We start from the raw sequence: 25,647 nt of genomic DNA, 5'->3' as shown, positions 1-25,647 counted from the left end.
TCTAATCAGTGAAAGTGAATGAGTCACTCTGCAGTGTTTCTCATCAGAAGTCGCCCTATTCTCTATCTACTTTCACTTAGTTTATTATCAGTCAAATAAACTGAAACAGAGCCCACAACAAACTGTTTCTAATCACTATTAGAATTAAGCACTGGAACGTGCAGAGCTAAAACGGGTCATTTTCTATTCTGAGACAAATACTTTACATATAGATTCTCACACACCCAAAGGAAGTACATTGAGAATATGCACATACTAATGTGGCATTTCCTTTTTGAAGAACTAAAAGGCGTTGGTGCCTCGGGCTATGACTTGCCTGGAACCGGACATGGAAAATCTGACAGAATTAGGATGTGGCTGTGTGGCTGTTTTCTAGCTGACAAGACTCCAGTCAGGCCTGGGAAGGACCAGATTCACTACTGGCCCTACACTAAAAACACAACACGAGGATCATCTGACTGTTAGTGTACATACACATGGGAACCACATTAAACTGCAGCTCAAAGTGTAAAGATAACATTTTACCCAACTAACAACAGATCAGCTGCAGTAGATTTAGCCCTAGTGGCCCTTAAGACCTTGACTTATAGATTTCAGCTTGCCAGACAGTTGGGCCATCGCTGATGCATGCGATGTGTTGGCTTTCATTAGTTTCATTAGTTCCTCCAACCAGTCTTTCCTCACTCCAAACCCTGCTTTGTTTCTTTATCAGTAACATAATGTGCACCTAAAGTCCCATACAGTTAATACCACATATGAAATCCTTTTAATAAAATTATGAGATTATGACAAGTGTCATTGTATTTATGTGTGACAGTAAAAGCCATGGTGTTGAGACTGCAAGAAGCAAGTGTGATGGATCATTAGCACAGAAACTGACCAATTCCTTTGTCCACAAGCTTTTAAAACGTGTATTTAATGTGGCCTTTAGCCTTTCAACACACCTCATCAAGGCAGAAATGCTGCTCTCCAGGCACATACACTCTACACACACACACACACACACACACACACACACACACACACACACACACACACACACACACACACACACACACACACCGTGTTTCTGCAGAGGTGACATGTGCATGAACACATGCAGCCCCACACGATGAAAAACATGTGCCCTGCTGAGATCTGAGCTTTGTGCCCTTTAAATCGTGCTCGCTGCATGAGGCAAAGAATGCCCAGCTGTGAAAAATATGCATTATTGTAGCTCTCAAAGAAAACGGGGGAAATTCACCAATTGAATAAATTAAAGTTTTGATCAGACAAGCAAATTAGTGATTCACTAAGCTTCCGGCAGATTAACACGCCTGCAGTGCTAATCACAACACATTTTTCCATTGTTCATGGCGACAGTGGGGCAGAAGAGCAATTGAAGTGAATAATTATCCAACAATTCACAGAAACAGTGGTGTGAGCTACTATTTAGTAGTGAGGCTTTGTTTTAGTGAATTAGTTGGCAGTCACAGATGCCAACTAATACGTTTGGGTTTATACTTTATTTTCAAGTTCAGTGCCTGTGACAAAACAGTGAATATACTGTAAATATAGTGATAATAGAAAATATATTGATAATAGTCAGATAATACAGTAGATAGAATAGATAATAATGACTATGTTGCAGTTAGTTAGAATCACTGTATTAAAATTTGTGCAGTCATTTAAAATAGGGTAAGCTTTAAATTTAAATTAGACAATGAAAAAAAAAGATTCCAGTAGCATCGCACAAACTGAAATACTACTAATGCAAAAGACTCGACGCTCACGTGAAGCTGGTGAAGCTGACACAAATGTGTTAAATGAGCATTAGGAACCCAATGCAAATCACCCAAGAAAACAGCATCACTGATTCCCAGTGAACCGAATGAATAGAAACACAATCAGCAGTCCACCCAAAAAGACATATAAATGATCAACACTTCAAAGCTAGTGGTAGCACCTCGTTTTGGAGGGCTGGCTGTTTTTCTCACTTTCACAGTTAATTGATTCTATTACAGACTGGGACTGGTGCCAAACATGGCCTGAAACTGAGACGGACTATTTTTAATCTGGTTTATATGATTTGAAAATTTATGTGAATAACTAAAACTGTATTTGTTATGACAATCTAGTATCAATTACAGGTTCAGAAACCTATGAAGTTGAATAAGGTTTAAAGGGTTTACTGCATTAGTTAACAATAAATAATAATAATACTTTGTATTTATGGGCATCTTGTGACAAGGTCACCGTTCAGATTGAATAATAGTAGAATAGCATCAGTAGCGAGATGAAAAAAAGTATCTTATGCTTGTCTAATGTCTAATAAAACTTTGGCCTTACCTCGACCCGGTGAAGCAGACAACTCTAGAGCCATCAGCAGGAAAATGAACGTGTCTGAGAAGATCCACTGACCCAAACTAGCGAACTCCGCCGTGGCCTTGACGAGCCCGTCGTAGGCTAGCACTCGGTGTCACGACTTCTGAGCGAATCCCGACTTTAAAAAAAAAAGCTGCACATCTTAATTTCTCTAAAACTCGGTTCCGTGTGTTTAAGACGTCAGTACACAAACGTGTTAACGGTGTTCTGTTGAGCAGGAAGCGTTCTCGCCGGTGTTTTATTAGAGAGGGCTAGCATGTTGTGCTAAGAGGCTGCGGCTACAGTAGCTAAAGCGGCGCGCGGGCGGCGTTCAAACGGGTACGCTTGTTTTACCGATCGGCTCGTCCGGTGTGTATCACACCTTATGGTCAATTCGAGGGTCTCGGCACGGAGTGGAGCTGATCACGTATTTTTTTTATTAATTGCATTTAATTGTGTCTCGCAGTATATCTTAAATTGCTTTGATTCAGGTTAGAAGCACTTTTACTCACTGCCGTCAATAAAATGTAAATAAGAGAAGCTGCCTGTATGAAGTATATTTCATGTGTGATGATAGATTCACTGTCTTGGCTGGCACCTCTCACTTCCAACCCTCCTACTCACTGAAAGGCATGTTTATCTGCACCGTGTGAAGGCTGGATCACAGAATAACGGGGGTTGTACCTTCCACGCGGTTGTTTTTGATACAGCAATTCTTCTCCTCCGGATACAAATAGCTCGTCTGCACATGAGATGCCTATCACCGGTGTGACAAAGACATCAGAGTGGGTTTTAGGTGCAGGAAAAATACTGCATACTGCAAATAACAGATTTCATATTAATACGGAGGCAGAGGCAATAGTTTAGTTTTATGGCGCCGTACAGAGGATCTCATGTTTAAAGCTGCTATAGTTTTATTAGTCCCTGGAGGCAAGGCATAATTCTGACACTTTGTGACTGTTACATGTTTGGAGATCCCTAATTGAAACAGAACCTGGATTTTCTTAACAGTGCAAAGCAAAGGCTTTGGTTTTTATAGCCTGCCCCATGACACCTGGGCGTCTGCACTTTGAACACAGCGCTTACAACGTAAGATGAGAATTATTTTATTTATTTTTTTTAAGGAGGGCCAAAAACAGACAGCTCTTCCCACTCCGTATTTACTGCCGCCGCGGCCCATTTGACAGGCGTGGAAAATTACAGTCGGCTTATTCTAACTTGAAAGTGAATTCTCTGAAAGCTCGGAGTGTGAATGTACTGTATGAAAGCTGAATTCTACCCTGGTTTGTTTCAGTGCGTTGCCCAGTAAACATCACCCGCTGCAGCTTCCATGTTTACCCTCAGCTCACTGTGTCCAGAGGCTGTGGCCGCTCTGTTATCTGTCGGCCCTGATGTATTGTTGTATTAATGAGTCATGTTCAGTATGTTCGTGTACCCGTGGGAAGTGATTTGTGTAAAACCTCATGTAGCTTATTGGTGAAGTACTTTTATATGACATGGTACTTCCCTTTGCTGTAAAGTTACTTGCTTTCCATTACGTAACCTTCATAAACCACCAAACACGCCAAGGTTTGTGCAACCTCATAGTTTACTGGAAATGCTTTTAAAATCATGACAGAGGGGTCTGTGAATTTTTATCTGACAGTGGAAATAACAATTATATAACTTTGGAGTTTTGAGAGTTTTTTTGATTAAACAAAACTTTAGGTTGACATATGGAATAGGATGAGACCATAAGTTGACCTCCCCACCCCCACAAAAAAAGCTAGCTCCCCAGTCCCCAACTTTTATAATACCTCAAAGTCAGGGACAAACAAAGCGGGGGAATAGGAAGCCCCTCAGTGATTTGGATGTTCTTTGTGTAAGTGGATCAAGTAAGTAGGACAGTAAAATGACACAGACAGGCCTAGATGTGTCTCATTGCCTCCCCCTCTAAGGAAATCCGATCAGGCACCAGACTGCGTGTGGACTGGGTAGACAAAACATTCCAGCTAATGGCCACGGCCAAAGGGTCTGGACACATGGAGCTTTCACATGAAGCAAAATGCGATACCTGCTTTGGAAAAAATTAAGACACATGATTGGTAGATTTTTAATCTTATCAGCATTTTGGTATTTTTGTAGACATAATAATCATATCACTCAATGAACCCCTCCCACACACACACACACACACACACACACACACACACACACACACACACACACACACACACACACACACACACACACACACACACACACACGCGTACATGCATTTATTGACAGCTGGCTTTGGATTCAGGCTGCATGACTAAAAACGAGATGTGCCTGAATCAAACACAGAGTGAGGCAGCCTCAATCAACTTATGTGTAGAATCAAAAGCATCTCACACATGAAAGGCAAGATCTCCATGGTTTCCCCTGGAGCTGGGTCCCGTTGCCATGGGAGTGAAAAGCGCAGGCAGACAGGCAGGAAGACGGGGCCGTCTCTCCGTGCATCTACTGCTCCAGAATGAAGACTTTCGTGAGTTTTTAATACGCTATTCATTGTGTTGTTTATTTTAAACAAGAATGTTTAATTGAGTAAGGAATGTATTTTTGTATATGTTAGCCATACTCTGTAAAAGCTCCGCCCCCACCCCGCCCCCCCCACACTGTCACCCATCACTTCACCTGCACTGCACATGACTGTTTACCTAACCAGTTAATGGCTATTCAGACGATACGGCGTGAGTCCTGTTCTGAATGTCCTAATGCAATTAACGTCCCCTCTCCATGAACCTGTTCTCGAATGTGCTCAGACCCACGACACAGGGCGCCCACCAAACGAAAGCGGTGTTACACAAGGTCTAATGATGAGTTATTATTAGCCTTGTCAATATGGTGAGTAACCCAACCAAAGCGTGTGAGCACAGTAATGGCTTTCTACGGAGACTCAGCACCCGCCAGGCATAGCAGGGTGAACAAGTGCAAACAGCTTGGTTCTGTTTATATAGGTCTGGTCAGATTTGAGGAAGCGCCACATGCACTATATCTGGTTGTTATGTACCAAACAGGTCACGCTTGGATTCAGCTCCATACAGAGCCTGGCTTGATTGAGTGGGTGGTGTAACGTAGGGCAGGTGCACTGAGTGTGAGCCTGCTACGTGCAGACGCAGCATGTTGCTGTTGGCCTTATCATCATCATCAGTGAATATCTATACAGATGTTAATATGCTAGATGTTGGAAAAAATAAACATCGGGACAAAAGTAGGATTTAAAGCTTATTTTTGCGTAATCAAATATTCAGACTGTAGCAGAAGTGCTAAGGTTGTGTGTGTGTGTGTGTGTGTGTGTGTGTGTGTGTGTGTGTGTGTGTGTGTGTGTGTGTGTGTGTGTGTGAGCCAGACCTGAGCTCATCTTACGCGACATGTCCTCAAACAAGCTAATGACGCAGGTAAATTATATCATATAGTCGGCTGTCTTCCTCTAATCTGGTGCACAGCAGTGTTTACCGGTTTGATTGGTGGCTCATAAACGGTGATGTCAAGGCCCTGAAACAACAAAGCAACACCGCTGGACTGACATCATGGAAGATTCTGACCCCTCTGAACCATGCGATTCAATGGAAGCTGTTTATTATTGTAACTTAAGGCTAAATCTGACCTTTGAAGAGATTGTATATCGCTTGTATATATGCAGTATGTTCAGCTGTCTATTTTTACCCCTGGAACATAAAAAGGTGGAGTAATGGTGCTAGTGGTGACGACTCCAATGACTCAACATGTGTACAGTGACATTTTAAGGCCTATGTTATATGCTTTGGCACAATAGATGAGAGCCTGGTAAAACAGAAAACAAAGATAAGGAAACTGGTTTAAACACACACGTAGGAAGCTGTAAAACAGAGATATGGGAAAGGAAGGAGATAGTGTAGCGGGTACCTCTGGTTAAGAAACGAAAGGAGCTGAATGTCAGAGAGGAGTATACCTATTACTGAAGTACACCAATATTATCTAAACATAGTTGTTGTCAGTTCCAGCTCATTACTTTGGCATAGTAAATAGCCATTAGCTGGGCAGAGGCATCCTGGTGAATGGAGGTAACCAGGCAACTGTGTTTAGACACTCCAGATTAAGCTAGTGCACTTCCCCTGCTGTGCCTGACATTCATGATGCACAGGGAGACAGATGTTTCCTAGAGATAGTATCAAATCACTTGTGATCACTGTTGAGCACAAAACACCAAAATCATATCAGTTTTACACTTAAAAAGGCAAATAAAACACCAACATTATTAACTAGAGTTGTAATTAGAGTTGTGTGGCTGTGCTGTATATTATATGTGTATACATGTGAGCTGCTGTAATGATCACAGCGTATGAATATTCATGTTAAACCACATGTTGATGAGTCATGAGAGAAAAGCACCTTGGCTCCAGCTCCTACAGAGATGAATGTCTCACGCTCCATGGTTTAGAACTACTGAAACACCACTTACTATTATCACTATTAATAATGTTTGATTATGATAGTTGCAATATCAATTCAATTGTCGGTCAGCTGTTTACCTGAGGTGCATCTTTATTACTTGTTTTTTTATTTGTGCCTATTCATACCTTGCTCTATTGATTTATTTGTTTTCAGCCGCTGGCTGTACTTTCTCTGCTCCTCCTGCTTTTCCAACTGACAGACGGGACAAAAAAAAAAAGACCTACTGAAACATTTATGATGACTTTATATCAATTGCAGCTCTTGTGTTTTCATTCTGTGCACATTGTGAGATACATTTCTCAGCAGCACGGATCAAAGCCCTACAAAGCTGTAACCAGTGCGCGCTACAAAACCCACGCCTCTGTTCTCTCCAATGAAGACAGATCCGTGGGAATCCCTTTGAATCCTATCGGGGCTTGACCAGCGGTGGGACCACGGGTAATTCTCATTTATTACAGGGCATTTCACAGCTGAGTCAACACTCAATACAAAAGTGTCAAGCGGTATCAGCCTCCTCACAGGACCTGGAAGCAGAGCCTGGGCACAGCAGCATTGAGAACATATATTTAGGTTGCCTGTGTGGGATTTTTTACAGGAGTGCTGCGATTAGTCCGGCGTATTGGAGAAACACAAAAGTTTTATAAGCGTCACAGCTCAGTCAGCTGGGCTTTTAGCTAAAGATGGAACGCGCCGTGTTTGTCTGCAGCAGCACTATCACCTGTTAGATCTAGTATAATGTTTGCATCATAAAGCATGCGTCACTACAGCTAAGCTGACTAATTAGTTTAAAACCAATATCCCACAAGGGCTTATTTGGCAGCAGAAGCATTGATTGCATATGTACAGTACTTCAAACTCTCCATCTCCATCCATTACTGTCTGTTGTTTTGGCATTCACTGTATGAATTTGTGCATTTGTCAGCTTCCTACCAGAGCGTGAGAGGATGATTAATATTTAACCAGGAGCCACAGTGGCAGCCAGCACTTTTCAGTCTTTATTGCTCAAGGCGGCAGGTCTTATTTACCTGCAGTCTAAGTGCTGCTCAGCGTGTGTGACTGGCTGACCCACTGTACCACACACCAATCATCAGTGTGATGAGTTTAATAAAGGAACTTCAATATCATTTCCTCAAAGGCTGATCTTCATGAAACGTAACAGTTTTGTATTATAAAAAAACAGCTGCGATTACAGTGATGCATACTCAACAACAAAATACTCCCTTCTATGGTTTCGTTTCTGAGCTCTGGTGATATTTATATCACTGGAAAGGTCAGGAGGAAAACAACGGGCTTTGGGGAAATATGATGCTGATGCTTCTGCTTGGTTCGAAATAAGCTGAAAGGTGAGGAATACAATTTGTGGACGGAGCGTTCGTATTTCACAGAACTCAAAGACAAGCAAACGTTTTCTCTTTCGCCATTTAATAATTAGAAATAGAAAAGAATTCCAATAAATAACTGAAAGTGGTGGGGGCATACTCAGGTTTGTAGCGTTACAATGCTGGACAGGGGCAGGTCACAGTCGCCCAGGAGGTAGTCTCGCTTCAGCGTGGACATTTTGTTCACCACTTTGAAGCGCAGCGACCGCCGGCCCAGCTCGTCCTCCGAGACGCCGTCGAAGAAGAAGTCCTCGTTGAATATGGGATTGCGGCTCTTCCTGATCACCGTGCTGCGCTGCTTCTGGGCCTTTCCGGGAACCAGGCAGAGGCTGACGCTGCAGTTGATAATCTTGGGGTCCGTCGAGAGAGGGTAGAGGCCCTCGGCGCTGATCAGCCGAACCCGCAGCCTTTGGTTTTCGGCGCAGTACTCCGCTGAGAGTCTCAGGCTGCCGTCTCTCCCCACGGGGACCATTCTCTCCTTCATTGCTCGCTCTCTGTGCAAAGTCAAGTCCATGGGGAAGATGCTGGGGGGCGCCAGGCTGTAGCTGCTGGGCAGGCCTTCCACTAACCCCTCCGATGCCCTCCTCATCACACTGGGGCTATTGTCTGTGGAACTGCCTTCATCTGTGGACAGGGAGTTGTTCCTGGACACCATTGCCTTCCTCATGTTCCTTGACAACAGCAGTTCATGGCTCAGTGCTTTGAAGAGGGAAGACTTGGCAGGGCACCTGGTCAACAGTGGCGAGTTGAAAGGAGACGACTCCGCGGAGGAAGCCGTATCGCTGTCCGGCGCCGCCTGCCAGCCCAGGGCGCAGCCCCGCGGGTACAGCCTGGAGGCGAGGCTGTTGAGGCTGAACGAGGAGGGGGACGAGGAGGGGGAGGCGGCGGGTGAGGGGGACGGGGAGGGGGGGAGCCTGCAGCACGGGCCCGATCGGCTCCTGGGCAGCAGCAGGGGCGAGGCGCCGGGGTCCGAGTGGAAGAGCGACTCCTTCCTGCGGGTGTGGGGGCTCTCCAGCAGCGTGCAGAAGCCGTAGCAGGTCTGGGCCTTGGCCAGGTGCGGCAGCGACAGGGCGGCCTGGCTCCGGGGGTCCGCGTTGGTGCTCTCCTCGTCGCTGCCGCCGCCGTCGCCGCCGTCGTCGCCGTCGTCGCCGGGGCCCTCGTCCACGCTCTCCACCTGGATGACGTGCGTGGCGAGCGCCGGGCGGCGCGCGGCCGCGGCCTCGGGGCCGCCCGCCTTGCGGGGCGGCGCCCCGGCGGGGCCGCGTCTGGGCTCCTGCAGCGACGGGAACGTCGGCGGGATGCAGAACTCGGGGATGTTGTCCGGCGTGATGACGTTGGGGCAGCGGGAAATGCCCCTGGGCTTGTCCGCTTTCTCCCCGAACATGATGTCGGCGAATTTAAAGCTGAATTCTGCGGACGGACTGGGTAGGTTGGACCTCTCCACTGACACGCGGATCTTCTCCACCACCCACATGGATTCTCTAAAAGACACAGGAGAACTCTGTAAATCCACAGTAATAGTAAACTGTGTTGAAGCCTCTCTACATTCACTTCTCTAAGTTCTCTTACCTTATGTGGAGGCGATACTGACAATCCACAAAGTCAAAGTTGGCCTAAATAGGACAGGTGGCTCTAACCAGAAGCGCCTTCAGGTTGCTCTGAGAAACCTCGGAGGTTTAGCGGCAGCAGGTGGACGTCCTCCGTCGTCAGCAGCAGCGCGTGTGTGGCGGTTTGAGCGACGGAGGCGGTCCAGATGAAGCCACAGAGGGCTGACTCTGTCACACACGCCCCCTGTAACGCTCCAGCAGATCCTCCCTCTCCTCCTCCGGACGCCGGTTACCATGACAACGCCCAAACCACAACAGGGCCCGGTGCCGCTGTGCCGTAGTAGCCGCGGTGGCGTGTAGCCAGATAAAGTTACTACTTGGAAAGCGAGCATCTGTTTGTTTGAGATGCCGGGCTTTGGGCTCACGTGCTTGTTTTTCCATCTACTTAATATAGATGCGAACAACCTCGTCCTGTGAGGATAAACAAGGTCATCTGATAAGAACTATTTCAGGAGGTCTGAAGTGCTATTAACTGTAAACGGCAGAGGTTCGAGAGATAAAGTAAAGCCACTTGACACATTTTAAACATTTCATGGCAAAAGGTTAGATTTGGATTTATTTAACAGGCATCTTGTGGCAATGGATAAAGACTGTGAAATATTTGTGTAGCAATTAAAATAAGTGGCTCCTATAGAAATATAAATGCATGAGAAGACTGATGCTTGTACGTGTGTGATAGTTTTTAGTAGTAGTAGTATTTTTATGACTCTTACTTACAGGTAGCATTTCATCATTCGTGAAGAACAGATGTGATGTTAGAGAAGCTACCATGAGCTAGAATCTGTGCCGTGTCACGTCAGTACCGCCCTCTTGTGGTGGGAAATGATGCAAGGTGATATTTTTGGGTGACCTGCTGTTACCTGTGCGTTGCAGGAACCCAGTCATTCCTCGTCGCTTCTGTTCTCCATGTTCTCTACGTCAACGAGAAAAGTCAGGAGATGGTTTTGTTTCATGGCTCACACTGAACAGGAAAGTGGGGAAATATATATATATATATATATATATATATATATATATATGCTCTGCACAGGACAAAGTTCAAGAGCAGTAACGTGGTTACTGAGTGTTACCAAGCACCGGGGGACAAAATGTTTTCAGCACTCTGACATGAGAGCAAAGTGTCCTACAATGAGTGTGATCTTCTCAGAAATGTTTTCCTAAAACATCAGCAATTCAAGTGTAAGACTTTATTATTAGGCTCATAATTCAATATGTAAATGTATAATGAATGTTAGGTGAACCCTTATACATTTAAAGATGTAAAGATCAAAAGAAATATGAATACATTTTTCAGATATTGTTTATGACCAAGCATTGAACTCGTTAATACTGTTGTCTATTAGCAGGGAAATCGTTTTAATTTTAATAACTGTTTAATAACTGTTGCCTGGTTTCCATTAACATTAAATATTAGAAACTGGCTTGGTAATATTTAGAATTCAGAAAAAAGAAAGCGTGAAACAAGGGAAATATTATGCGCATCCATGGAGGCCACTAAATAGATTATCATTCTTTTCATAACTAATACACACAGGACGAGTGCCTTAAAAATAACAACGCACTTTACACCCGGTGTTCTTATTTTCAGCAGTCTGAACATATTCGTGCGTGAAATGTGTCCATTAGGGGGCAGTGCGTATTTAGAAACCACTTAAAGGAGAAACTCAGGCTGATATAATAAATATGTTGTAGGCTACATCTGACATATCCACACCTCCCATCATTGCCTGTTGACCTGCAATCTATAACGCGCCATCCATACATTTGTCACCCAAATTACGCAAGCCTCCCATAGCAATGTGTTCTTAAATATGCCAACGCTACTGTTCCAGCCACGGCCGGTGCGTTATGGCCACCTGCACCCGCAGTTTAACCACGTTGACCTTGTGTCAGCCTGGGGTGGCGCGCAGCAGAGGCGCGCCCTCCACCCACGGACGCCTGATCTGCTGACACGCGCCGGGCAGGTGCGCTTCGCTGCACAAATTCAAAGCACTTTCAAAATAAGAGCGGACTCGCTGATTTAACCCTTTGCTGCGCCCGTCTCCTTCATGCGTGGCCAAACTACACGGCCGTCACGCCTATTCCACATCTCCATCTGTTTGATCGGGGTGCGTCTTCGCCGTTGTGAGACACCAAGCGTGCGCGTGACGCCGCTTCCTTTTTCTTTTTTCCTTTTTTTTTTTGCAGCGCGCAGACCCGTGATCGTCGTTTTTCCTCGGTTTTCCCATCTCCCCTCTCCCCGCTGTACGATAAACGAGGAGGGGCTTGGTGCCGTGGAGGAGCGAGGCGGGCGGGCGGGCGGGCGGACAGGCGAAGCGGAGCCGCTCGTAGTGTGCGTGTGTGTGCGTCGCGTGTCGCCCGCATCCATCCGAGTCCGCTCGCATGCGTTAACGAGCGACAGACGTCAGGTAGGACGCCGCCTTTCATTTTCACCGCACATCCCCTCGGTCTCGCGAAGCCGCCGTTCCTCCCTAACCGGGCGCGCTCCGGAGCGGCGGACCGCTCGGCGTGGGCTCCACGCGAGCGCTGGAACGTTTCATAGGAACTGCATGCAGACGACCTTTTGCGTAGAAGTGCGGGGTTCTGCTCTCCGCCGTGGCCCCGCTACTCTTTGGATTCGGGATTTGCCGTCGCTCGGTATTTACCGTCATTCTAAAGCTGTCAGTCCTCTCGCTTCGCCTAACGTGTGACTGACATTGACAGATAAGAGGTAACGGAATAGTATTTCATTGACCTACTTGCTTTTTTCGGCGTGGATGCTGCATATTTAATATTTATTTTGTGCACTGAAGTGGGTTAAACAGACCCTGCGCAGCTTCAACACGCTCGCCGCTCTGCACGGGGGGAAAAAAATGTGCTGTACTGTAACTTGGACTTGACCTGAATGTTATCGGGATCGGCTGAGCATCAAAGCTGACAGCGACGGCGCGAGCCCGTGAGCGCGCGTGCAGGGATGTAACCACTGATGGTTTACAGTAGGCTGGGATTTAAAAAAAAAACAAAAAACGGGCAGTATGTGCAGAGGGCGCGCTGTTGACGGCCAGCTGGGTCAAGACTGCTGGACCTGGCAACCCACAAATCATCTGCCCTGTTATTAAGAATCTCAGTGATAAGATGTCTTCCTTTGAGCACCTGCCTGCTGGAGATCAGCCTTCTCTCACCGGGCTCCGGTTCCGTTACTTCCCCCAAACATGAGCGTGCAGGCTGGGCACCGTCCGACCGAAGGACGTGGGCCGAGCCGCTGCCTCCCCTGACTTATGCTTCCACTGTGGAGATGCAATTTATGAGCTGTGACATGTGGCTGTTTCACGCAGGTACGTGGCAGTAAATGTAAAAAAAAAAACAAAAAAACGCACATCTTTCCACGGTTGGTTTTACACTCGGTCCGAGAGTTTGTGGAACAAATGCACGAGCGGTGGGATCGGGGCTCTGTGCCAAACCACGTTAGCGGCGCGTCAGCCCCTTTTGACGTGCACGAGGAGCTCGGGCTGCTCCGGTCACGTGATCAGACGAGAGGCGTCTTTAGGTTCAAGGATGCTCGCGCCGTGAGCGAGGAGCGGATGCAGAGGAGTGACACGTTGGAACCTGAATGAGGCAACGTGGAAGGTCAAGCTCTGACTCTGGGTAGCCTTAAACAATGCTGGCACAAGCTGTCGGAACCTGGTTCCAGTTAGGAGGGTTTGGACTTCACATGCACTCCCTGGTGGTACCAGGTACCAGTCAGTGATCCTCAAATGCAGCCGTGCACGTGAAAGCACACGCGCTGCTTATTAGTATGAGGAAAAACAATGGCAGATAACTGTATCTTGGTTTTTCCATAGAAGTTCTTCACAGCACAGTACATGCTGTGCAGCGTCTCGGAACCAGCAGTCTGGATTCTGACAGTTGGACGTGTTACGCTTGGCTAATGGTTGTAAAGCTGACGACTATGGTGTAAAAAATGGTTGAATACAGACTTTCTGCAGATGATATGTTTTTTGCAGAGGGCAGAGCAGGGTTTTACGTCATATACTGGGCTGTGGCTTCACCGATGCAGGGTTTCCACTGGTTACACCTGTTGGTCCGACGCGAGGGCACCGCTCGGCGCTGGAGGCGAGAGCACAAGCTCTCCCCCTCTCTCCGCCGGTGAACGGATATAATTAGATCTCAGCAGCACCAGCAGCGTCACACGCTCACACGCAGCACGGATCCGCCGGCGGCAACCGAGGAAAGTTCACTGCTCCGTCAAACAAGACTCAGGGTTAGAAAAGCAGCGTTTGGCAGATTTTGGACTCGTGCCGAAAGAACTCGGAAGAGCTTGAATCTTAAAACACTGGGAGCAGCACCGACGTAGTGATACTGTCAGAATTTCACACGTTTTCCTTTAAGCTCCTGAGTTATCGTATGACTCGGTTTCACTTTACTGTGGCAATTAAGGCCAATTGCCGTTTAAACGGCGCCTTTCTCCCACTCGTTGCCAGCTATTGAAGAGGCCATTACCACAGTGATTCTGCATTATGGGCAGCTATTAAGGGGTATCTCTGCTACAACAACTTTAGCTCACACTCTCGGCTCAGTGCCTAATTTACTGGAAATCACAAGACTCGAACACGGTCCCGAAAAGCGCTGCACGTTCTCGTGAGTCGCTTTTGGCGTCACACGGATCCACGAATAACAACAGCGAGAGGTCATGCGGCTATTTCGGTCCACGACGTGTTAAGAACTCATAATTGCTATAATAAGGACAACGCCTCGGCCTCGATCTCCTGTTGTTCGTTGGAAAGTGATTTTCCTCTCAGCTGTTGGAGCCGCTCCGTCACCAGGAACACGTTCCTGGTCGGAATTCCCCAGGAAATGTTGGGCCGGAGGGTGGGAAGAGGTCTGGAGAGTCATCGGAGAGTGTGAGCGCTGGACCATATTTAATGCATAAGAGTGGAGGAGGTGGAAACTGAAACACACCCCATGCTGTAGCCGTGACCCGGCCTTTGTGTTCGGTGCTCGCCAGCGAAACGGATCTGTCCTGTGTGTTTTCTGCCCGCTGTCTCCGTGGTCACGGCCTCTTTAGCTGCTGGCTCGTCCCCAGATCTCAGAGGTAGATATGCAGTATAAGCTCACTCCTGTCCGGTTTCAAGTTTTAAATGTGCGTTTATCTGTGCTGTTTGGTTTCTGGCTTCCTCACATGGGCCAGACGTCTCATCTTTGGCGAATGTTTGACCGGAATGTGACAGCCCGCGGATGCAGCGGCGCTATATCTGACAGCATCCTCACAAACCGGGTCCTTACTGTACATAAAGTGATGAGGCCGTGCAGGCCATGCGTACTGTAAGCACACCGAGGAAGTAGGTCAGGAGGATCCGGCGCGGTGCCGCCCGGGTCAGAGGCGGCGGCCCGGCTAACGGCGCGTCTCGTCGACCGCGGGAGCGAGATGCCAGCTCCAAGCGGCTGCGACAGCAACAGCGCCGGATTGCAGATTGCGTGAGGCGGGCACAACCCCTCAGATGAACCGGCTGCTGCTGGACTTAAGATGAAACATCTGTGTGTGGGTTTCTGTGGGGAACGGAGGGGAGGATCAGAGGAACGCAACCCCCTGAGCCTGAGGATAATTGATTATTAACAGTAGGGATCATGTGATACCTGAGCTACAGATCATGTCTCACGTAGAGTAGGGGTGGGCCCCCCGGGAACGACCGGTGCCAGGGTCAGTGGCGATGGAGGCTGGAGCGATCGAGCCGCTTGCCGTTGATGTACAGTGCGTGAGCGATGCTTCACAGCCGCCAGCGACCCGGCACCCGATGGAACTGGCTGTTTCATAACACAGCTGCTTAACTTGAGGCGCAGTGATGAGAGACGGCCTCAAGGTGAAGGAGCTCAGAGTAGGAGCTGCTGTAGGAAAGGGCAGTGGTGGGCAGATGAACCAAACATGATATTGCTGTTAAATGGCACCGTTGGTCTCTTTATGGGGAGAATTGACAAGGCAGGAAAGTTAATTAAGGGTCATCGGGTCCTTTGTGTATGTAGCAAGGGCTGTTTTGTGACTGTCTGGGGGACAGGACTCTCCTGTCTGAACAGCAGCACTGAAATTAGTGCTGTGATCCTTTACAGGCTGTGAGAGCTGCTGACAGAGCGAGAACCCTCCGTCTTCCTTGCAACCCTTCCTTCCCTCTCTCTCTCTCTCTCTCGCTCTCTCTCTGGCTCATCCCTGTGTAGTGTCAGCATCTTGAGCCTCAAAGAAATACTCTGGAATGCCCCGATGCTCCCGTTTTATATATCATCATTTTATATATATATATTGCCCGGCGGAAGCGCACTTAGCTGCTGGATGCTGCCCCGTGTGAGTGACTGTGTTACTTTAGCGCAGTATAATCAGCTCATCAGCAGCTCGGTGACCTTGTGTTAAGGGCAAAGGGAATCTCTGGTTACGCTCGGTGAAAGGCAATATCCACGATTACGCTCGTTGCTTGTTGGAGATGAAATGAAGACCTGGGCTCCAGAGGCCGATGGCGTCATTTCTGGAGATGAACAGGGACCACTGCACTGTACTGCATATACTGTATATATATATACACACTCTATTCTCACCCTCCGCGGGTGGTCTCATCCACTTTCCAAGCTCGGGTCCTCTACCAGAGGCCAGGGAGCTTGAGGGTTCTGCGCAGTATCCTTGCTGTTCCTAGGACTGCACTTTTCTGGACTGAGATTTCGGATGTTTTTCCAGGGATCTGTTGTAGCCACTCCTCCAGTTTGGGGGTCACAGCCCCTAGTGCTCCGATCACCACAGGCACCACTGTGGCCTTCACCTTCCAAGCCTTCTCCAGTTCTTCTCTGAGCCCTTGGTATTTCTCTAGTTTCTCATGTTCCTTTTTCCTGATGTTGCCATCGCTTGGTATTGCCACATCCACCACTACGGCTTTCCTCTGCTCTTTATCCACCACCACAATGTCTGGTTGGTTCGCCATTACCATTCTGTCAGTCTGGATCTGGAAGTCCCACAGGATCTTGGCTCGCTCGTTCTCTACCACCTTGGGAGGTGTTTCCCACTTTGACCTTGGGGTTTCCAGTCCATACTCCGCGCAGATGTTCCTGTATACTATGCCAGCCACTTGGTTATGGCGTTCCATGTATGCTTTCCCTGCCAGCATCTTACACCCTGCAGTTATGTGCTGGACCGTCTCAGGGGCCTCTTTGCACAGTCTACACCTTGGGTCTTGTCTGGTGTGGTAGATCTGGGCCTCTATGGCTCTGGTGCTCAGGGCCTGCTCCTGTGCAGCCAGGATGAGTGCCTCTGTGCTGTCCTTCAGCCCAGCCCTTTCAAGCCATTGGTAGGATTTGTTGAGATCAGCCACTTCAGTTATGTTCCGGTGGTACATCCCGTGTAAGGGCTTGTCCTCCCATGATGGTCCCTCTTCCAGCATCTCATCCTCTGTGCTCCACTGCCTGAGACATTCACTCAGCACGTCATCTGTCGGGGCCTTATCCTTGATGTACTTATGGATCTTGGATGTTTCATCCCGGATAGTGGCTCTCACGCTCACTAGTCCTCGGCCTCCTTCCTTGCGGCTAGCGTTTAGTCTCAGGGTGCTGGATTTGGGGTGGAACCCTCCATGCATGGTGAGGAGCTTTCGTGTCTTAACATCTGTGGTCTGTATCTCTTCCTTTGGCCACCTTATTATTCCCGCAGGGTATCTGATCACTGGCAGAGCGTAGCTGTTTATTGCCCGGGATTTGTTCTTGCCATTGAGCTGGCTTCTTAGGACTTGCCTTGTTGTATCTCGTCAATCTCAAGTTGTGATAGCAGTTGCCGTTTGTGGATGTTGGAACACTGAGCTACTAGTTGCTTCGCCGTCAGCCTTGAGTGTGGGTTTCTCCGTTCACCGCACATTCTTTGCATGTAACCCCTCTAACTAGGGTTACTTGAGTAGTAGCATTCCAACAGAGCCTTGTTCTCGCATCTCAGCCATTTCTTTCTTGTTCCAGTAGCCCATTTCTCGCCAAGGTGCTCTGGTCTTGCCCAAGGACCCACACTGGATGCCTATTCGCCCTAACGCGGATTCGAACCGGGAACCCCCCCGCATGCAAGTCCTGTGACTTTACCGATTGAGCTATCCAGCGAGCTATATATATATATAAATGCACTGTATCCAACTGCAGGGAAATGAATGAAATGAATGTTTCTTGTTTTTTATTCCTAGTCATGCAGTTGTTTTAGTGGCAGAGAAGAAATCTGTGCTGTCATCCCTCGACATACTAATAGAGTCATGCAGATGGAGCTGCCAAGATCCAGTGTTTCTTAAGAACGAGAGCGTCCGCATTCCAGTACTGACTAATGATATTATGTCATTCCCATTAAAGCTGCACTAATCACAGTCATCACAAGATAAAATCACTACAGTATGTGCGTGTGAATCGGCTGGCGAGGCCGTTCCTACAGCGGCATCACGTGTCGGGCAGCGTTAGCAGAGGTCGAGCGGCCGGTGAGCCACAGTGGAGCTCTGAGTCACTGCAGCCCACTGCCTCGAGGTCGCCGGCTAGAGTCCATGGGCTGATAGGAGCCAGAGGAAGCAAGAACCTGTAGTTTTTGTTCTACTGCCTGCAGATCACTGGAAAATCAGGCAGACGCCATTTTTAACAACGTCACCAACCGAGACTTAAAACCCGTCAAACAGCAAACAGACCTTAGACCAGTGCTTCTGGCATTTTCTTTGCATTTCCATGGCCTCTCCTTGTTAATAAGCCACAGTTCATACTGTACATGCAGTAACTCACCCATTAGCGTTTCTGTAACCTTAAATCTGTGGACACGGCTTCGGTCGTTTTGCTGGTCCATCGCAACATAACTTCTGAGCAGTCGCCTTGGGAATAGGGTCACCTGGCCAGATGGCACCAAATCATCAGTGAAGGAAGACATTTTAATTCAAGTCAGGCATTAATTATGCAAAGTCCCGGTGTTCTCTACTGAATTCTTGTTGTTCTCACAGCTGAATGGGAACTGAATGTAAATTTTGACTTTCTCCGGAGCACGCGTTGTCTGACCAGTCCAGACGAGCAGAATTCATATCTGTGCATCTTGGTCTGTATGGATTCACAAGAATTACACCTGTGAATTACAATTGTAAATGTGTAATAAAACCCTGTAAAGCAGAATATAGGAGTCATCACATCATGTGGACTTTTCAGGGAGGAGAGAGAGGCTCTAGTCCAGAGAAGCTGCTGGCAAAGTACACCAAAATAGACCATTGTATCATGTCTGCTTTACCCTGCTGCCCTGTTATCTTCCATCTAATTTGTTTCCTGTAGCTAATTCAAAGTAGCTGTGATTTAGCCTGTGTGTAAACACGGGCGCTACCGTGAAACAGGTATTTAACAAGATCAGATTGTTATTCATAGAAACATGGAAACATATTGTGGTCTAAATCATCAAAATAAATGACTCGCATGCAAGAGAATAGCTTCTGATATATAGACAAATAAATGGTTATCCAAAAGCAAGGATTTCTCCAGGCAGACACAGGTTTTGCAAACGCAGTACGTGGGATCTATTAAACATAAGTCTATAAAATGTTTTGGGAATTCGCAGCAGCACCAGTTTTATGACATTTGTATGTCGTCTGCCTGTTCATCAACAGGCGGTGGAAAGTGGAGTCAGAGCGAACCATGAAGCACCATGATATTACATACTCACCATTGTCATCAGTGCTTGTTTACAAACAGAAGTCGTCACTACTATAAAAAAACAGCATTAAAACGCGTTTTCATAGCCACTAATGTGAACAAAGTGCTTGCGGTGCCTGTGGAATGTTGTTCTAGGAGAATATCTAATGCTGACGGTTCTCAAGCTCCAACATTAGAAAAGTGTTGAGGTTGCAGACGCATGGATCTTTTCTTTGCTTAAATGGAGATGCTTGACTGAAACGACGCGGTGTTAATTTCGCGCCACCGTCGCCATCTGTTCGGTTCACTGTACGGCAGCTGCTGGTTCCTCTCTCCGTCGAGCCTCCGGTTTCCCGGCGCGGGAGATTGATGGACCTGCAGCCAATGGAGGGAGGCAGCGCTAGACAGCCAGCCGGAGGTCAGGGGTCACCTGGCGATTGGGTACGAGCGACGGGCAGTTTGATGCCTCTGGTGATCCTTCACTCCCTCTGATTTGCTTCTGCCGCCTCTCGTTCATTAGCTGCGTTCTCTGCCCTTTTCATAATCCAAAATCAGATGTGGCGCTGCCGTACGCGGGATTATTGATGCTGTTATTTAATGACTGTCAGGATCGCTGGCATTTATTTGTGATCTATGGTCTCTGTAAAGATCCCGTACTTGGAAACACGCACTATATTTACAGTTTGATTTGATTTCTCTCAGCTCAGTCGTAAATTACCCGAATCTCAGCGAGGCACTGTGAAGCTTTATAAATTCTCACCGGGGGGAGGGACAAAGGGACGGCAGAGGAGGCTGCGCTCTGAAAGAGTGATCTGTATGAGACTTCAGTGGGAGACAGGACCCTCGACACATGGCAGCATCTCAGAAGGACTCTGGCTCTGCTCTCTGTTAACCTCATTCAGAACCTCTTTGTGTAAATAGCATTATTCCAGATTTCAAAGAGTGTTTTAGGACGGAACTGCTTGCTGATGCCTTGGCTCAGATTCCCTAGATTTATTTATTCCCAGCTGTCTTTTCGCAAGCGACCATGTTTAATTCAAACCAACAGCACTAATGACGTGCTGCCAATGTCTTGTGTGCGCTCCAGGTCTGCACATCCTGGATGTCTCAATGAGATGGATCTGTCTGCCTATCTTTAGTACAGAGCCATGGGACTAATTTCATTACACATCCTCTCCTTAGCTTGCCGCTCCCACGGGACGGCACAGCTAATCATTTGGAATCTCTGTTCGTCAGCAGTAGGAGCGGTGCGCCGGCGGTTCTCCTGCAGCATCCAGGCTTCTGTCGATGACGCTTCCTCCGTAGCTACCACAGGATTACATGTCGTCACTCCAGAAAATTCTTAGCCTCTTGACCTCTAAAGGCTTTGGTGCAGCCACAGCTGCTGCCCAGATGTGCTCCCAAAGTTGCAATGTTGACTAATGAGAGAAAAGTTCTATTTGGGGAGTTTAGTGTGCGCTGCAGCATTGCATTTACATTCAAATTCAATCAGAATCAGTAACAAGGCTTATCACTTGGCACCACATGTTCTTTCACACTGCATTGAAAACACAATGAAATATTTCTAGGAAGCAGTTAGGATCAGAATGTCAGACACATAAAACAGAGTCAGGAAGAACCAAGTAGTTCAGTTTACCCAGCCACTGATGCATTGTCCTCAACATCCACAGAGCAAATCAAAGTAAAGTAATGAAACTGATTAACGATGTGTAGGAAGGAAAAACAACAGATGATAAATGAACACCAGGGGAAATAAATGTCCTGAAATGACAATAGATTTTTGTGTAATTTATGCGTCTTGATTGTCAGTCGCTGGAGGTGATGCTCGATGTTCGGTACCGGCCGTTTCACTTTACAGTCAGCACATTTTGTGGCTCTGTGCAAACCAAGCTCATGGCTTTAAACACAACATATCTCCGATGAGCAAGGCGACACTCTTTCCCTTCATTTGGTGAAACACCGGCGCTCACATCTTGCGCCTTCCTTTGTCGCTGTTTCATAAATCAGATCCGCTGCTGCATCTGTAGAGCCCGGGCTAATGAAGTAACACCCAGCGCAGAGACACAGCATTGATTTCATTTCCTGCCTCTCTGGCTGCTCCCTGGGTAGCGAGATGGAGATTACATGACGATGTCATATAATAAGGGAGATTAAAGAGTCTGTATCCAACTGGAGTGTCACAGCTGTGTGCTCAGCCTCACAATTACTGTAAATGCAGAAGTCGGAGGTGGAACTCGGCTCAAAGGGCTTCCTCTGTGTTGCTCGGCCTTCGGAGCGTGACGCGTTGTCTTGTTAGCTGACGATGGATGTTTGCGGCCTTGTTTCTTGACCACACGCCTCTGACAGTGGATCAGATGATTCTGACGAGAGTCAGAATTATCGGGCACAGAATTCGATGCCTGCTGTCGGTGAAGAACGGCCAAACAAAAGTTTTTTAAATCCACTGAAGTTCTATTATAAAAGCCTAGATTAAATGTTATCTTGCTCTCTTTTTACCTTGTGTAGTGTTTCCCATTGCCTGATGTGTGTAATCGCCTCATTCCTCATCAATTATACCCTTTTCATGAAAACGTTGAATTACGAATGGGGTTTTGATAACATACAGTTTTTGTAGGTGCTGTGTTTATTCTCGATAATGAAATGTTAGCGTAATTACTCAAAAAGCAGAAATAATAAGCATCAGCTGGATGAATGACCCCACTTAACTAATTAGAAGCCTGTGTCAGCATTAATGAGTTGTGCGCTATGGTGGCAGAATTCGCTGAGGCAATTAGTTAATTTCTGAAAGCGCGGCTCTCTTTGGCTGAGGCCGCGGCCGCACGCTGCTGCAGGACGTTCACCAGGAAACACGTGACAAAGGGACGATGTCGCGGCGCGTTAAGCTCTGCCGCAGCCAGATATTGCAGATGAGGATTCAGTTGGGAAAGAAAACAATACAAAGACAAGATTCTCAGATAAACGTTTGACACCATGTTTGCATGGACCAGGACCTGCAGATTTTGCTCCACGTGGTGCATTAAACAGGAATCTTTCAAAGACGCTGCCACTCCACTGAAAACATGATACATTATAATGTCCCACTCCTTCTATTGGAAATATGTCACATTTTGCCGTACTGTGTTTACTTCACTGTGGTTCTGGAGGCCGACTCTCTTTCTCAGAGTCTTGTGCCGAGCGGCATTATTCCGGGGGAAACTAATTCGCATGCACAGAACAGAGTCATCTCACAAAAAGCCACGAAATGAGTCCATTCTTAAGACTCATTCACTCCCATAAGGAAACAGAGATCTGCATGAGAATAGTGGCAGGTGTTTAATTTCCTCACGGCGCTTTTAGACTCGCAAGTGTGATTGTTATGTCTCCTATTCAGAGCGGAGGCGTCGTCAATAATTAAGGAAACAGTGTGCGATATATTCTAAGTGTGATTTAACCTGTGCTTCTGCTGCCACTAGGTGTTTTTCTTCCCCGCTGCATTTCAGGGACTAGCATCGCTCCTTTGTGGAGTCTGTACTGGTACATGTGTTATTTACTGATCACGAGTGGTTTAGCTACAGTAAACCAACCTCTAATCAGGTTTATTCCCTGGTGCCTTGACTTTCACCGGCCTGGAGATGCAACGTCACGTACAGTATTTGCTCTGGACTCAATCCCGTTGATAATTAAGAGCTAACAGGTTAAGATACAATCGCAACGTGAGTGTTTTGGACCTTGTCATTTTTCTTGGAAGAAAGTGGAATCACTGTGAACTGAGAGTTAGTGAGCGGAGCATCCTCGTAGATGCCTGTTAGCATCAGTCACACATCCTCCCCTGATGGGAGCTGCCGTGTTATATTATACAGTAGTAATACCCAGAATGGCCGCACTCCCCTCTGAGTCACTGCAGCTTCATGGCTTTTTAATCACCTCAGCGTCAGACATTTAAATGTGTTCCCTTCAAGGACGCGATGCTGTCATTGCTTCTGGTGATTCGAGGATCTCAACTGCTCCCGCAGTCGCCGTGTCCTTCACCAGATGCTCTGTCAAGCGAGATTACAGGGGGAATGACTGATATTATGGGTAGTTATGCATTTAAGGATGTTTAAATGGGAGTTGTGAGTTATTATGCATGAGTGCAGTGATCGTAGGGGACCTAGCTTACTGTAACTCACTGCTGTTTAGCTGCCACTTCGCTACGCTATCATGCTATCGCTATCAACAGTGTAGTGTCTGACTGTAGGCTTGAGGTCTGTGTCCTTTGAATGAAATCTGTCCAGTGGCTGAAGACTCATGACATCCGTGATCTCTGAAACATTCAGCCTGTGAGCAGACGTTTCTCTCCGAATTTGCATTGCATTATGGGAACTGTGGCCTACCTGGCCGTCGGGGTCTGTTCATGTATGTGTTCACATACGCCGCCGTGGCTGCGCGTTAATCAGTCTGTTTGCTGTAGTTTAGAGCCGCAGCTGACAACAAGAGGCACGGAGCACATTATAGCAACAATGACTCGTCTGAGCTGTTTTGGCTGAGATGCACCTTTCTTTCTCATCGGCAGCCTTCCATCGTCGTAATCACACGCTTTGGTTTATACGTTTCTCACCCGTTTGAAGGAGGCACAATGGGATTTAATTTGCCTGTGGGTTGTTCAGTGATTAAACCAAGTCAGTCACAAGTCAACTTTATTTCCATTAGGAAAAGTGACTAAATGTTCATTAAGCCCACTTTTATCGGTGTCATTATTTCATTGGCATGCTAACTTGCCTCTTTTAAGGGTGTCACCTTGCACAGATTGCAATTTCCCGTCGTCATCCAGTAATCTAGAGGCGACTTAGCCCAATGAGCCGTGGAGCCGCGCCGGGCTCGAACCCGATGATGTCTTCCTGCGTTCGGCTGCCAGCGAGGGTTAGTGAGTGACTGAGTGAGTGCGGCGTGTTTGTCTGCAGCCACATTAGATGTTGTGCATCCAGCGGTCTCTAAGCTCATTACACTAATCAGGTTAAAGAGAGGGGAACTGGGGAGCTCTTGGCCTGCAGCTTGTTTCCTCTAGACTTCCCCAGTGAGACGGCGAGTCCTCTCACACAGGCTCCGGCTGAGCTCCTGGGACCTGGTCCTGCTCCTAATGATCAGCTCCTGCTGCTTCTGTTTGTATGAAACCCACACTGGGGTCTCCAGCTGCACCCACGCCGTCCTAATGACCCGCTTGGAATTGTGAAGCCGTTCTCTTCTCGATCTCTGATCCGTTTGTTTTAGTTCTAACGCTTTTAAATGAAATAAATAAATACTGCTGCAAAATTCTGCTTTCTGCAGTTTGCAGAAAAAGCGCCAACAATGGAGCTCAGAAGAAATCCAGATGAGGCTTCAGTTTTTATTCACAAGTGCAGAAATAGCACAGTTACCTAGACGTGACCTTCATGGGAGAAGCTCTAGTTCACATCTGTTGCTTTTGGCTTCACGGTAGTGTTGGTCTTGAGTTTTTAAAAATTACATAACCAGTCCAGCAACTGCTCTTCAGCTGATGTTCAGCAGTGACATCTTGTCTCTTTAAACAGTATGTGTAGCCTCTGCTCAAACTTCAGGGGCCATCTTAAGACCCACTACTCAAAGTCTGACCTTCTGGTCCTTTACTGGTTCTGCACAGCCCAGAAAAGGCCCCTTTCGTCTTCCCCCGAATTGACGGAAGCCACCTGACTTGGGAATGGCCCAAAAATGGGGGTTGCCATGGCAACCAGCAGATGTGGAGCATAAAACTGCGAGCCTGCGATGCCTTAACTAAGCATGACAGCATCCCTTGCATGTTCCACTACGTCTTCCGTTGCTCGCCTGTGTTAGCATACGTTTCAGCTGCAAGCTGTGTCCAGAGGTGCGGCGCTGCCTCACCCACCTCCCACCCCCCCTTTAAACCCCGCTGGCGCTCAGCTGGAAGCTCGTACAAGAAGAATTTCAAGTAGTCAGCATGGCTCTCGTCAGTTGACCTTGTTGCACAATATGCAAAGGATATCCACGCTGTGTGTGTGTGTGTGTGTGTGTGTGTGTGTGTGTGTGTGTGTGTGTGTGTGTGTGTGTGTGTGTGTGTGTGTTCGTGTGTGTGTGTGTGTGTGTGTGTGTGTGTGTGTGTGTGTGTGTGTGTGTGTGTGTTCGTGTGTGTGTGTGTGTGTGTGTGTGTTCGTGTGTGTGTGTGTGTGTGTGCTTGCGGCGGGGGTTACTCGACCAGATGTTTATGAGGCGGATTGAAGCCAGAGATGTTTGTTCCTCGTAATCAA

General features: G+C 47.4%; 3 protein-coding genes across 6 annotated transcripts in view; 1 reads left to right on the top strand and 2 right to left on the bottom strand.

Annotated features, from left to right (window-relative positions):
* The window catches only part of roraa (RAR-related orphan receptor A, paralog a), a 177,971-nt gene extending 175,328 nt beyond the window's left edge, over positions 1-2,643 (bottom strand). The window contains exon 1 of the mRNA XM_029153663.3: positions 2,329-2,643. Within this exon, the coding sequence (XP_029009496.1) occupies positions 2,329-2,362 (34 nt within the window). The 5' untranslated portion in view covers positions 2,363-2,643. The remainder of the gene's footprint in view (positions 1-2,328) is intronic.
* Positions 2,644-6,988: 4,345 nt separating this feature from the next.
* c2cd4a (C2 calcium dependent domain containing 4A) lies at positions 6,989-10,519 on the bottom strand. Its single transcript, XM_029153723.3, has 2 exons — positions 9,747-10,519; positions 6,989-9,658 (listed from the first exon to the last, which is right to left on the bottom strand). The coding sequence occupies exon 2, from the start codon at positions 9,649-9,651 to the stop codon at positions 8,278-8,280; it is 1,374 nt and encodes a 457-aa protein (XP_029009556.1). The 5' UTR covers positions 9,652-9,658; positions 9,747-10,519; the 3' UTR covers positions 6,989-8,277.
* Positions 10,520-11,819: 1,300 nt separating this feature from the next.
* Positions 11,820-25,647, top strand: part of tln2b (talin 2b) — a 53,529-nt gene continuing 39,701 nt past the window's right edge. For 3 of the 4 annotated variants that reach the window (XM_055509565.1, XM_041071109.2, XM_029152684.3), the window contains exon 1: positions 11,820-12,192. The gene's annotated coding sequence lies outside the window, so the exon portion shown is untranslated. Of the gene's footprint in view, positions 12,193-12,220; positions 12,495-25,647 lie in introns of those variants that run through there. The other variant, XM_029152685.2, reaches the window with a different exon arrangement.

The sequence above is a fragment of the Betta splendens genome, chromosome 6 (genome assembly GCF_900634795.4).
Source record: "Betta splendens chromosome 6, fBetSpl5.4, whole genome shotgun sequence".
NCBI classification, from domain to species: Eukaryota; Metazoa; Chordata; class Actinopteri; order Anabantiformes; family Osphronemidae; genus Betta; species Betta splendens.
Note: the sequence above shows the minus strand (reverse complement) of the source record. Positions and strands in the feature narration are given on the sequence as shown.

Bases quoted from the DNA above. Each gene is read 5' to 3' on its own strand.
- c2cd4a (XM_029153723.3), bottom strand. From the start codon at position 9,651: ATGTGGGTGGTGGAGAAGATCCGCGTGTCAGTGGAGAGGTCCAACCTA.